This window comes from Syzygium oleosum, unplaced genomic scaffold, assembly GCF_021117445.2.
Source record: "Syzygium oleosum isolate NSW1041296 unplaced genomic scaffold, Sole_v2.1 Sole_v2.18, whole genome shotgun sequence".
Lineage (NCBI taxonomy): Eukaryota > Viridiplantae > Streptophyta > Magnoliopsida > Myrtales > Myrtaceae > Syzygium > Syzygium oleosum.
The window spans coordinates 5,733,869-5,746,368 of record NW_026607502.1 but is presented as its reverse complement, the minus strand read 5'-3'; the positions used below and the strand labels follow the sequence as shown (position 1 = coordinate 5,746,368).

Genomic DNA, 12,500 nt, shown 5'->3' with positions numbered 1-12,500 from the left:
TAAGCCCATCATGGAACTTACGTAATAATTGAGAATGTTGAGCAAAGTTAGAAAAGATATGAATGAATAGAGTCGATCTTGATGCCAACTTACATTAAAAGTGAACCAAAAAAAAAACAGAGAAAATTCAAAAAAGGAGAACAAAGCAAGAGACCTTGCGAGAAAACAACGGAAATATATGTAATATAACTAAAGTAGACTGCGAAACCAGCCACAGTGCAGATTGACTCGCCGACGTTCCACAGATATGGACCCTTTTTGTGTTGATTCTAGAGCACACGATCGTTACATTGTCCCCTTTTATGTCGATTCTAGAGCACACGATCATGACATAAGTTTTGCTATAGGTCGTTTGGCATCCGAGATATTTCCAACGATCGTAATGATCGATCCGAGAAATAACTAATGTCGACAGAATATGGGAGTCTATAAAACAAAGTCTGCTTATGAACAACCACTTCTTGGGTCACAAATCACGAAGTATTATAAACACATGAAACAGCAGGTGTCTGCAATGACAGCAGTTTACAGGGCACTGTGTTGTCCTAAGTACTAGGAATCGCAGAAGCTTCACTGCTGTTGTTTACACCTCCAGGGCCTGCATTTGTTGTGGAGCTCACATTCCCTTCCTCAACCTTCTTCCACTCCAAGCCATCATTGCCCTTGGTCTCTCCACTCTCCTTGGCTGTGTCATATGAAGCATGTAGCCCGAAGAGGAAGTAGTACAACAGCAAGAACCCGGTCCACATCCCGAACCGCTCGAATGATGCCCGGTCTATCGACCCAAGCAGGAATATGTTGATGGCAATTGAAGCCGACGGCAGCCACGGGACCAGCGGCACGCCCCATAGTTTTGGGTTCCGGGCGTGCGGGACAAACACCCTCAATGCCACAGTCGCTAGTAACCAGATTGGCACCGTGATCACATACCCGACCCAGCCATGCTCGCTGAGGCCCCAATAAGTGGCGGTCGCGATCGAAGACCCAACTATGAGCAAAATGCAGATGATGAGCTTGTTGCGGTCGGCAGGCTTCGTGACCCCGCTGACGTAGTACCGGCGCACTAGGAGGGCGACCGCCACAAGCATGAAGATGAACAATGTGGAGATGGAGAGGAGGTTGGACAGGATGTCGAGCTTCGTAAAGAAGGCGATGACCGCAGTTGCCGAGAGCATCACAACTGTCGCGTTCACGGGCGTCCCGGTCTTCTCGTTGACCTTAGCAAACCAGGGGGGCATCATGTGCGTCCTGGCAATGTGCGTGAGGTACCGGGCCTGCCCCACGGCCCCGACGAGCAGCACCGTTGTCATGCCCTTGAGCGCCCCGAAGGCGACGATGTACTTCGCCCAGTCCATCCCAACCGCCTCGAACGCAACCGAGAAGGGGGCGTGTGTATCGATCTGGGTGTATGGCTGCATCAGGCACAGTGTGATGACCAGCGAGCAATATGCAATGGTAGTCACAACCATGGACCCAATCAGGCCGATCGGGATGTCCCGCGCGGGGTTTTTAGTCTCCTCTGCCATCGTGGACACGGCGTCGAACCCGACATACGCGAAGAACAGCACGGCTGAGGCCTGGAAGATGCCACGGACCTTGAAGGGTGCGAATGGGGTGTAATTCTTCGTGTCAGCCTTCGTGAGGCCTGCCACAATGATGAAGATGATCACCAGGACGTGCACGATCGAGGCGATATAGTTCAGGCGGGATGAGCCCTTGGTGCTGAGGACTGCAAAGATGCAGATGATGCCGCAGATGCACACAGCGATGGGGTCGAGTTCGTTGTAGCCATTGGCCAGGCCGTGGGCTTTGATGACGAAATCCTCGGGTTTGTGGTTGAGGAGGGTGGCGAAGTAGGACGTCCAGGAGCGCGCGACGGCTGCGCCACCGATCACGTACTCGAGCAGGATGTTGCCCGCTGCGATGAAGGCCATGAAGTCCCCAAGCTCTACTCTTAAGTAGGCAAATGATCCACCTATGGAAAGACAAGAAATTTGGTTTTAGAATTCGTACTTTTTTTTTATCAAACTGTATGCAATCTCATGAAACATTTAAGCAGAATATAGGATGTATGCGTTCACATTGTTCATTCAAGTCTCCATTATTGTCGGGGAGCAATTTTCTCAATGATCCTAAAATTGTTTGGCGCTATATTTCTTCCCTTGAAGCTGGATCTGGCTACTGTTGAATCAGCTCTTATCCAAACATGAACCACAAAGCGAATTAAATTGATAATCCTATGGAGCCCGTCGTAAAATCGCGACACGAAACCGGATCCCACATCGGCGAATCGGCCGGTCCGATAAAATTATTGAACCACCAATTCATGCCATACTTTTCAGTCCTATGTTTTTTGGTTCTTCCCCTTTGCAAAATGAAAGTTTATCATGGACTTTTCAAACAGGAGGATCTCTGATATTTCAAGAATCAAGTCAACAATGGCCAGTTTGAACGGTAAACCTATACGACCGAAGTGTCAAGACGTTGGAAAAAATGACCATTCATGACATCCTCATCCAATGTCAACGTGTTTCCATTAACAAGAAAGATCTCCAAATTTTTTATTTCTTTATTCAAAGTTCATCGGTAAAGAAACTGTGTATAATAATATTCTTACACGAATCCCTCTTCCATGAATCAAGATTACTTTTGACAAATTTCTTACGTGCGTAAAGTTGGATCAACCAAACTCATACCCTTGAATTTCTTCGGCTAGATATCATACCAAAGTTTCAGAAGATCGAGTTTATCAGGCAATATAAGAATTGGCATAAATGAAGTGTGGAAAAACGAAAGTCCCAAGAACTGACCTGCCACTGGTATTTCCACAGCAAACTCGGTGTAACAGAAGACGGAGAGCATGGCCGATATGCCCGAGACCACGAAGGAGAGCACGACGGCGGGGCCGGCGTGTTCCCTCGCCTCGAGGCCGGTGAGCACGAAGATGCCGGCGCCGATGACGGCCCCGATCCCGAACCAGATCAGGTCCCACCACGTCAGCGTCCGCTTCATCTCGTGCTGGCTCCGGGCCTTGACCTCGTGGAGCTCCGTCGTCTCGAGGGACCGGGTCAGGACCCGGTCCCGCAGCCGCGCGGGCGTCTCGTTGAAGGCAGCCCAGTAGTTTCCCCAGCTCCTGAAGGACGCTTCGGGGAGGAAGTCATCCTTCGAGCATAAGCAAAACCTCCTCCTCATCGTTCCTCCACCGCCTGCATCGCTGGCTCCTCCCATGACTGATCTGCAAGGAAAGGAAGATTCACGGACTTACCGAGATCAGTCCGAGCCGATCTCAAGACGGGCTCGAGCTACAAGAGAGAAGCACGATCAGTGCCCGGGTTTCGACACAGCGTGCACGCAAGGCAAACTCCGCTCCTGTATTTTATCTAATATAGTAGACTCTATGACATGCTACAATGCATTAGCAAACAAGCATGTGATGCTCGACAAAGCCGCCTTCATTTCCTGCGCGTCCGGCCACGCCTCGCTAGCGCACGAAAGAGAGCTGGACGACGACGACGACGGAAACGCAGATGCAAACAAGATCGAGACGTCGAAAGCTCAGGCTACCGTTCATTTAGAGACCACCCAGTTCAAGATAAGATAAGCAGGAACCAAACCCATCAGGGAACTTACATAGCAATTGAGCAGATCGAGCAGAACTAGAAAGGAGACGAGTGTGCATGGATTCGGATCTTGATGCCAACTTATACCAACAGTGAACAGAAAAAGAGAGGAGGAAATTCCAAAAAAGAAAAAAAAAAAAAAAAAAAGGAGAACAAAGAAAGAGACCTTGCGAGGAAACAAAGGAAATACGTGTGAAAACTCACTTGACTGCGAAACCAGCCATAGTACAGATGCTGAAGAAGGTTGACTCAGCGAAATTATTATTATTTTGAATATATTCGTTTCGCGAAAAATAACTAATTTAAAAAATATTTTTCGAAAATAATAGCTTATATCGCTTATAATGATTGGAAAATTTTTTCGTCACTTACGAAAATCATTAGGTATAAATTATTATCGATAATGAAAAGATTTTTCTTTTGATTAATTTTTTTTAAAACTATATAAGTAATTATTTTTCGAAAAATGCTTTTTAAATTACTTATTTTTCGTGAAAGGTTTGTGTTTGAATTCTAGAGCGCACGATTGTCGATTCGAGGAGCACGGTGTCATTTTGTTCGTTGCTTTATGGTGTGTACGCATGATATGACTTTGGAAAAAAGGAAGGGAGAGATGCCATACTGATCGAAATGACAATTCAATGCATCTTGCCGGAAGTAGAATCCTGAGGTCGACAGCTGCCTTCCTTTGGTCGCTCTTACAGCTCATACATAGCTTCTCTCTCTCTTTCTCTATCTCGAGTGTGAAATGAATCTTCCTTAATTACGATGAGGCGACGTTTATTTTACGAAAAATAAATAATTAAAAAAATGTATTTCTAAAGATAATTAATTGTATCGCTTATATTACTGAATGAATGAAATTTTTTTTAATCTACGAAATTATTTGACATAAATTATTATCGATAATGAAAATATTTTTCATCGGCCAATTATTTCAAGAAAAATATTTATTTTTAATTTTTTTTTAAATTATTCTTTTTTCGCGAAACAAATAGAGTTATTAAATAGAAATCTTTCTCCGAGTATTTTTAGGGTTAATTCCACAAAAAAAAACCCTAAATTAGTTAACATGTGATAAATTTACTCAAAACTAATTTTTTTTACCACTAAAAACCCTAAACTGGTACACTTATGAGAAATTTACTTCAAACTAATTTTTTGACCACCAAAAATCACAAATTGGTACATTCAGGATAAATTTACCCTCCGTTAGTTTCCGTTAAATTGGATTAATACCACAAAAACTACAGATTGGTACACCTGTAAAAAAGGAGGGTAAAACCCTAAATTGATACACCTGTCAACTGCCATAAAGTCATCCAACTCAACAATTTAACGGTAAAACTTAATTGAAACTAACAAAACGTAAATTTGTCACAGGTGTACCAGTTTGGGATTTTTCGTGATCAAAAAAATAATTTGAAGTAAATTTATCATAAATATATCAGTTTTGAATTTTTTGTGGTATTAACTCGTATTTTTAAGCAAGCTGATTAAGCGAATAACGATGGCATACGAATGATGGGGACCAAAAAAAACCGACACGTGGCGCGCTTTGCTTGGTCGACTTGCATGTTGGGGAGTCTTCTGTGGGACGGCTACGATTGGATCCCGGCGGAGATGCCCGGCTTGATGGCTTGACGGCCGGCATTGATGGTGAAGATACATAATATAGCATTTACTTTATTAAAAAAAAGGCAATATTCCATGATCTATAATTTCATATTTACTTATATACATATTAAAATTAGAAAGTTTCCACTGATAATTGCGATGAATGTCACTTTTTTATCCCTCTTTTTCCCTTCTTCCCTTCCATTTTCGTATTCTTTGTTTCCTTTTCCCCATATCTATCATTAAAACATTTACCTTTTGATTTCGACATGCTACAAACGATTTTAAATTGATTGTGATTGTCTTGCGTGTAGAAAAAAAAAATTTATTTCATGCATCTAAGTCTTTCGTGCAGTGGATACGGTTGGAAATTCTCAAATGGTGCATGGCTTCATTCGGCGCGAAAATATGGAACTTTGACATCGTTTAAAATAGTTTCAAGTTGCTTGAAATTTTTTCTATAAACGGGTTATCTTCGAAATGATTTCATTAAGCTTATAATTGACCAATGCAATCCATTAGAATGGCGTTGATAGACAAATTCTCATACAAACACAATAAGGTAGACGAGTGATAAGCATGTTTGTCCTCCTTATTTAAGGCTTGAATTCGAATCATCACCCTTGCGCATTCTCAGGCCATCTCTATGGGTATAAATATGCTTGTCTTCGATAATTACTCGTAGCATGCGGGATGCGGGAACTGCCGCACCCAATGAAGATTAGTCATGTGCTCCAAGAGCCCCCGACACCCTCGTTATATAGAAAAGAATAGTAAGATAGATCATTTTTTGTGTTTATATTCAAACTAAATTGTGCAAATTTTATATCAATTTCGAATTGTTTGCTTGCTTACTAAGAAATTATCTACTCTAAATATGTCCATAATGTTACTATTCCCGCACAAATATGTGGGCTAAATTCACTTTCAACGGTACTAAAGTAGTCTACAAATCAACAAATAAATTTTTAAAAAGAAAAATCAATATTTAGGGTCTACATTCTACACATCACATGCTGATGTCTTCCCTAATTTGGAATATACTTTTCCCTCTCTATTTGCTTCATTAAAAGAAAAATTACTAAATTTATATTGAGAAAATGACATAAATGGTCCTTGAACTTTGACTCAATTTATAATGTGGTCCCTGAATTTTTAATTTATTTAATGTGATCTTTAAACTTTTGGTACATGTTCTAACTAATCCCTGGACCATATGAAAATGTTCAACGTGATGCCCGAACTTTTAATTCGTTCAATATAGTCTATAAACTTTTGGTACGCGTTCAAACTAGTCCCTAGACCATATGAAAAGGTTCAATGTGGTTCCCGAACTTTTAATTCGTTCAATATAGTCAATGAACTTTTGGTGCACGTTCAAACTAGTCATTGGACCATATGAAAATGTTCAATATTATTATTCTATTAATTTAAGTTTAGGGACAACATTGAACATTTTTGTGGACTAGTTTGAACACGACCCAAAAGTTCAGGGACTATATTGAACAAATTAAAAGTTTATAGACCACATTGCATATTGAGTCAAAATTCATGGATCATATTGAATAAATTAAAAGTCTAGGGATCCCCATTACATATTTGGCCAAAGTTTACACACTGTTCGTGCCATTATTCCATTCATATTTTCTTTCCTTATCATCCGAGGAATCTTCACCTTCCGAAATGATGCATTCCCACGCACTAACGCCGGTCCATTCACGCCAATTCCTTGGACCCCCACTACCGAGGCATCCGCCACGGAAAAAGTCAGCTCGAAACACTTCTGCTTTGGCACGCATCTCGACCATAATAGTCCCCGTCATATGGTCCCTGTTATTTCTGCGACTTGGACATTATTTTCCTGTCTAACGATCTTGTTCATTTATCCCATCAACGGACTCGTCGTTCATCTAATAAATCGTGGTGTTAGAAGCCTAATACGTGCCCCGATCGACATCGGATGGCGGTCGAGAAAGGAGCGTCTGGGTCTCGAAGGCGAGGTGAGGATGGGATAAGCGCGCCTTTTGGAACTTAGGCGTGCCGGCATCTCGTCGGCCGCTCGCTTCGCTCCGCCCCTTTCGCTCTTCACAAGCGCACACAAAAAAAAAGGTCACTAGATTTTTGTCGGCATCTCATCATCAATTTTCCTCTTTTTTCAAATAATCTTTTTTTTAATTATTTTTCCTCCCCTTTTTTTACCATGGAAACCTGGCGATTTGAATTTGCGGGCGTCGACTTTGGCTCGAATGAGCTGTGGAGATTGCTGCTCCATTGGCCACGGAACCCATGATCGAAAAAAGATGGGCTCAAAACCAAGATGGTTCATCACTAGGAGAACGGAGACAAAAACTCCATGTTTTTCAGTTGAAAAATCTAACATTTTTGGACCTCCTCATGGGTGGCAACGTGACTCTTTTAATGATAGATATTGCTTGTGCAAATAAATACCGTCACTAACTAATATGAATATAATAATAATTCGAGATAGGTTACGGGGAATTTATTCCCATCTTCTGAGCGGCATTGGCTGTCAAATCGAACGAGAGTAATATGAATATAATAATAATTAGAGATGGGTCATGGGGAATTTCTATACAAGGGACATCGCTTGTATGCACAAACTCTAATTTTCAATTTGAAGTCGCCTTCATGAGTGAGAAGATTCAAACAAGACAAATCCAACCCCCCCAATTTTTTTTTTTTGAAAAAGCAATGATTCTTGTGAGGTAGACTCAACATTTCAAGTTCCTACGGTTCTTCTTGTGTTGATTCCACATAACGAGAAGGGATTGCTAGCGTAACAGTTTTTTGAATGATGTTATAATTATAACATGTTGTGAGCCACAAATTCTTAAAAGAGTGGACTTCACAATAATTTCTAATTATTTGTTATTTATTTATTTATGGCTCAAAGCATGCTGTTATTCTCACAATAAATTGAGGACAGTCACATAAATATTTCTCTAACGAGAACCATCAACCAAGTTGCTCTTCTTCTTGGACTATAAAGCTTGGTAATAGCCATGAGCAAGGATCATGTAGCCAAAGAATTTTGTAGTTCCTTGTAGAGGTGAGCATGGTCCGAGTGAGCTGTTCCTACCCTAGAACCGGGAATCGCTCCTTAAGGACCGGTTTCAAAATTTTGAACCGGAAATTGCCCGTTGATTACATGGATCCACCCGGGAATCGGACCGTCGGTCCGGTCGGGTTCTTGGGTGGGTCTATGAAACCGGTCCCATGGAAGTGCACTGTTCAACGTGGTACGATTTGACGCAAAACTAAACTATCTCTAGCTAATTCGGTTTGGAAAACAAAAGAAAGCATGAGTAATTACATTCCACGCCATTAATACAAAAGAAAGCTTACACGAGCCGCCTTATACACCATGGACTTTTTTAGATAATGACTAGTCATAATCCTCAAATCAAAGGTGGTTAAGGTGGCTTGTATAAAATTTCATGTTTACACTGACGAGATATACTCTCTTATTCAAAGTTGGATTGGACCAATCGTGTGGACCAAACTTAAAAGTGACTAAGGTGCCTCCCTCCTAGTCAAAGAAACGACCACCAAAATGTTCTTGGCCCTGTTCTTGGACAGGTTATCGCCCACCAATCTCTGCATATATACGTCCAGAAGAGCTCGCCCATCACCACCAAAACGCCTCCACCGAAGTGAGACTCCAGCATCGGCTCCACCACCGCCCGCACCATCTTCGCCTCCCTCTCGCCGCGAGACGCGAGTAGGACTATAGGATAAATGACAAAAGGCATTTTTTATGAGCTGTAATTTTTTAAAAAAAATATATATTATATATAATGGTCCGGTCCGGATGGGCGGGTGGACGATTCCATAATTGGAATTGGGAACCGAACTGGTACTCACCTGTTTCGATGAATTGGAAGTTTGAGATCGTTTAAAATAGTTTCAACTTGTTTAAAAAAAAAATTATAAAGGGGTTATCTTCGAAATAACTCCATAAGCTTCCAATTGACCGGTGCAATCCATTAGAATGGCATTGATAGACAAATTCTCATATAAACATAGCAAGCTAGATAAGTGATAAACGTGTTTGTCCTGCTTGCTTAAGACCTGATTTCGAATCATCATACTTGCGCATTCTCTTGAGGCCACCTCCAGGAGTACAAATCTACTTGTCTCCGATAATTTCTCGTAGTATGTGGGACGTAGGAACTACCACACCCGATGAAAATTAGTCAAGTGCACTAAGAGCCCTCGACTCCCCGTTATATAAGAAAGAATAGTAAGACATTATTTTTGTGTTTACATTCGTACTAAATCATGCAAATTTAGATCTATTTCAAATTGCTTCCTTGTTTTACTAAGAAATTATCTACTCTCAATATGTCCACAATGTTACTATTCCCGCACCAATATGCGGGCTAACACTCCGTTGTTTCGCAAAAAATAAACAATTTAGAAAATATTTTCTTAAAAATGATCACTTATATCGCTTACAAAAATGAACAGGCGAAAAATATTTTCATCCTCCATTAAAAATGATCGCTTATATCGCTTACTTTTCCCTCTTTATTTTGCTTCATTGAAAAGGAAAAGTACTAAGGCTCCGTTCGTTTGGCGGAAAATATTCTCCTTTGAAAATATTTTTCCGAAGTCATTTTCTTGAAAAATGTTTTCATCGAACACAATTTTCTGGTGTTCGGCTAAAATCGAAAAAGTTTCGGAAAATATTTTCCAAATGATTTATTTTCCATGAAACGGATTGAGCATAAATTCACCGTTACGGTACGAAAGTAGCGAGTCTATGGATAAAAAATATATTTTTTCATTGTCACGTGGTGAATGTGACGATGTCTTCCCTAATTTCAGCGAAATATGAGGAAATCATTTTCCCCAAAGTGAAGGCAAATTGCTCATGGGAGGGAAAATCTTTTCCGAGAAGTTATTTTCCGCCCGAACACCTTGAAAGATATTTTCCCGCCAAAGCGAACTAGCCTTAATTTATAATTTTTTTCTTTGCTCATCCGAGGAATCTTCGCCCTCCGAAACGGTGCATTCCCAACGCACAACGCCGGTCCATTCGCGCATATTCCTCCGAAACACTTTTTGCTTTAGCACCCTTCTCGAATCTTGACCATAATAATGGTATTGTTTCTGCAACTTGGACCCCCAAACGACGACGTCAAAATCACATAATAATTTTCCTATCTAACGATCTTGTTCATTTGTCCCGTCATTCGATTCGTCATTCCTCTAATACAAGGCGGTGTTGAAAGCCTAATTACGTGCGCGATCGACATCTCGAAGGCAAAATGCGGATGGATTGGCTGCCAACTCCAGACTTAAGTCGATCCATCTTATTTTTTTTTGGCTTTATCGACTAATAACTACTATGCCTGAACTTAGGCGTGCCCGGCATCTCGTCGGCCGCTCGCTCCTCTCCACCCTTTCGCCCCTAACACGCACTCGATCGTTGTTGTCTCCAATTGCAAGATCTGTGTTGGATACAATTAAGGTCAGCATCATTAAATCTCCTTTCTTTTTAATTATCTCTTTTTTTTACCTGCCCTTTTTTCACCATGAGAACATGGCGATTTGAATGTGCGGCCGTTGACTTTGACTCCGATTGAGCCGTGGAGATTGCTGCTCCCGTCGGGCATGGGAACCCCATGATCGACAAAAAGATGGGCTATCCTAAAACCAAAAGACGATTCATCACTAGGCGAATGGAGACAAGAGCTCCATTTTTCCAGTTGAAAAATCAATGATAGACATTGCTTGTGCAAACAAAATATCTGCCGCTAACTAATGTGAATATAATAATAATCCGAGATGGGCCGTGGGGAATTTATTCGCGTTTTCGAAGCGGGGATGCCCGTCAGATCGAACGAGAGTAAATCACACCCGTTAATGTGAATAATAATTAAAAAAGGGTCGTGGGGAATTTCCTATATCAAGGGACGTTGCTTGTACACAAGCTCTGATTTTCAGTTTGAAGTTGCCTCCATGAGTGAGAAGCTTTAGACAAAACAAATCCAACCTCCCCCTAAAAAAAGAGATTGAAAAAGCGACCATTCTTGTGAAGTTAGACTCTACATTTCAAGTTCTCACGATTCTCTTTGTGTCGATTCCACATAACGATAACCAAAGAATTTTGTAGCTCCTTGAGTTTTAACTCACTTCTTGATTAATGAAATATTTGTACGAAGTTTATCTATCTAAATTGGTATTTTCTGTCGTCAGAAACTTTACGATTCATTGGAACATTGTCGTCCCTATTTATACGGATGGGAGTTGCATACGATGCTATAAGTTGCCAAGAAATGAAAACCGATGATTACCTTTATGCCGTTCATCGACATAGCACGATAGCTATCAAATTGCACGACGTGCTCGGTATCGTAACTTTACGAACAAACATCTTCCAAAATTTTCACGGAAAGGTTTCATTTGAATGTCTTCGTGACTTAGCTCGCAAGAGATTCGTATGTGATCGGCATGTCCTTTTAAAGAAAAAAAATCCAACGAGATACTCACGTAATATAATTTAGTCGTAGTGTCATGGTAATATAAGAAGTTTTACTCGTAATTCAATGTCGTCCCTAAATAATCATTTGTTTTAACAATCTTCTTGATTTCTCCGAATTTCACTTCATGTAATCTTTTGGTCAAAAAATAAAACCTAACAGCATTAAATGAGTAAAACTTCAGCGTCGTCATTAAACTGAATTGGCAGCCATTAAACTTGGCAGTCCACCTTAGGCAAAGGAGGTTTTGACTTGGCATAGCCCTTTCATTGAGCGAAAAGTTTGAAGACTAGATTGCCCAAAAAAAGAAGAAGGAAATTTAGGAGTGATACTAAACATCGAGCAAAAATTCAGGGACCATTCTTATTATTGTCAACTACCGATGTTTGTGATCAAAGGATACTAGAAGTTCCAAGAAGCTTCCTCCCAACGATTCACTAACATTGTGCGCGGATTAAGGGATCGGGGTTAAATTTAAACCTGGCTTTAGATTCAGTCGACTCCCGATTCATAGCTCAACTAGAATATGTAGTTGGGACCCCGATCCAAAACAAAGTTGAGTACACATTGCCATCGAGGGTTGAGATCTCACTTTGGATAGACCTGAAATCCCCGAGAAGGTTCTATGAACGTGGCGAGTACGCTAGGAACTTTACTTTAGAAGGACACCAACTCCGTGAAGTAGAGATCAGAAGGTCATGAATCTCTCTAGCCAGGCATTTACACAAGTAAAAACGAAAGAAACATGTATTTA

The 12,500-nt window shown here is 41.1% G+C and overlaps 1 protein-coding gene across 1 annotated transcript; it reads right to left on the bottom strand.

Annotated features, from left to right (window-relative positions):
- Window positions 1-408: 408 nt before the first annotated feature.
- Window positions 409-3,739, bottom strand: LOC115687254 (cationic amino acid transporter 1-like). Its single transcript, XM_056319668.1, has 3 exons — window positions 3,631-3,739; window positions 2,811-3,296; window positions 409-1,975 (listed from the first exon to the last, which is right to left on the bottom strand). The coding sequence occupies exons 2-3, from the start codon at window positions 3,226-3,228 to the stop codon at window positions 546-548; spliced, it is 1,848 nt and encodes a 615-aa protein (XP_056175643.1). The 5' UTR covers window positions 3,229-3,296; window positions 3,631-3,739; the 3' UTR covers window positions 409-545.
- Between the last annotated feature and the right edge of the window lie 8,761 nt (window positions 3,740-12,500).

What these genes read in the sequence shown, in the direction of transcription:
- LOC115687254 (XM_056319668.1), bottom strand. Translation starts at nt 3,228, where the DNA reads ATGGGAGGAGCCAGCGATGCAGGCGGTGGAGGAACGATGAGGAGGAGG. An exon ending in TGTGGAAATACCAGTGGCAG is followed by an intron (nt 1,976 to 2,810) that starts GTCAGTTCTTGG and finishes GTCTTTCCATAG; the next exon opens with GTGGATCATTTGCCTACTTA.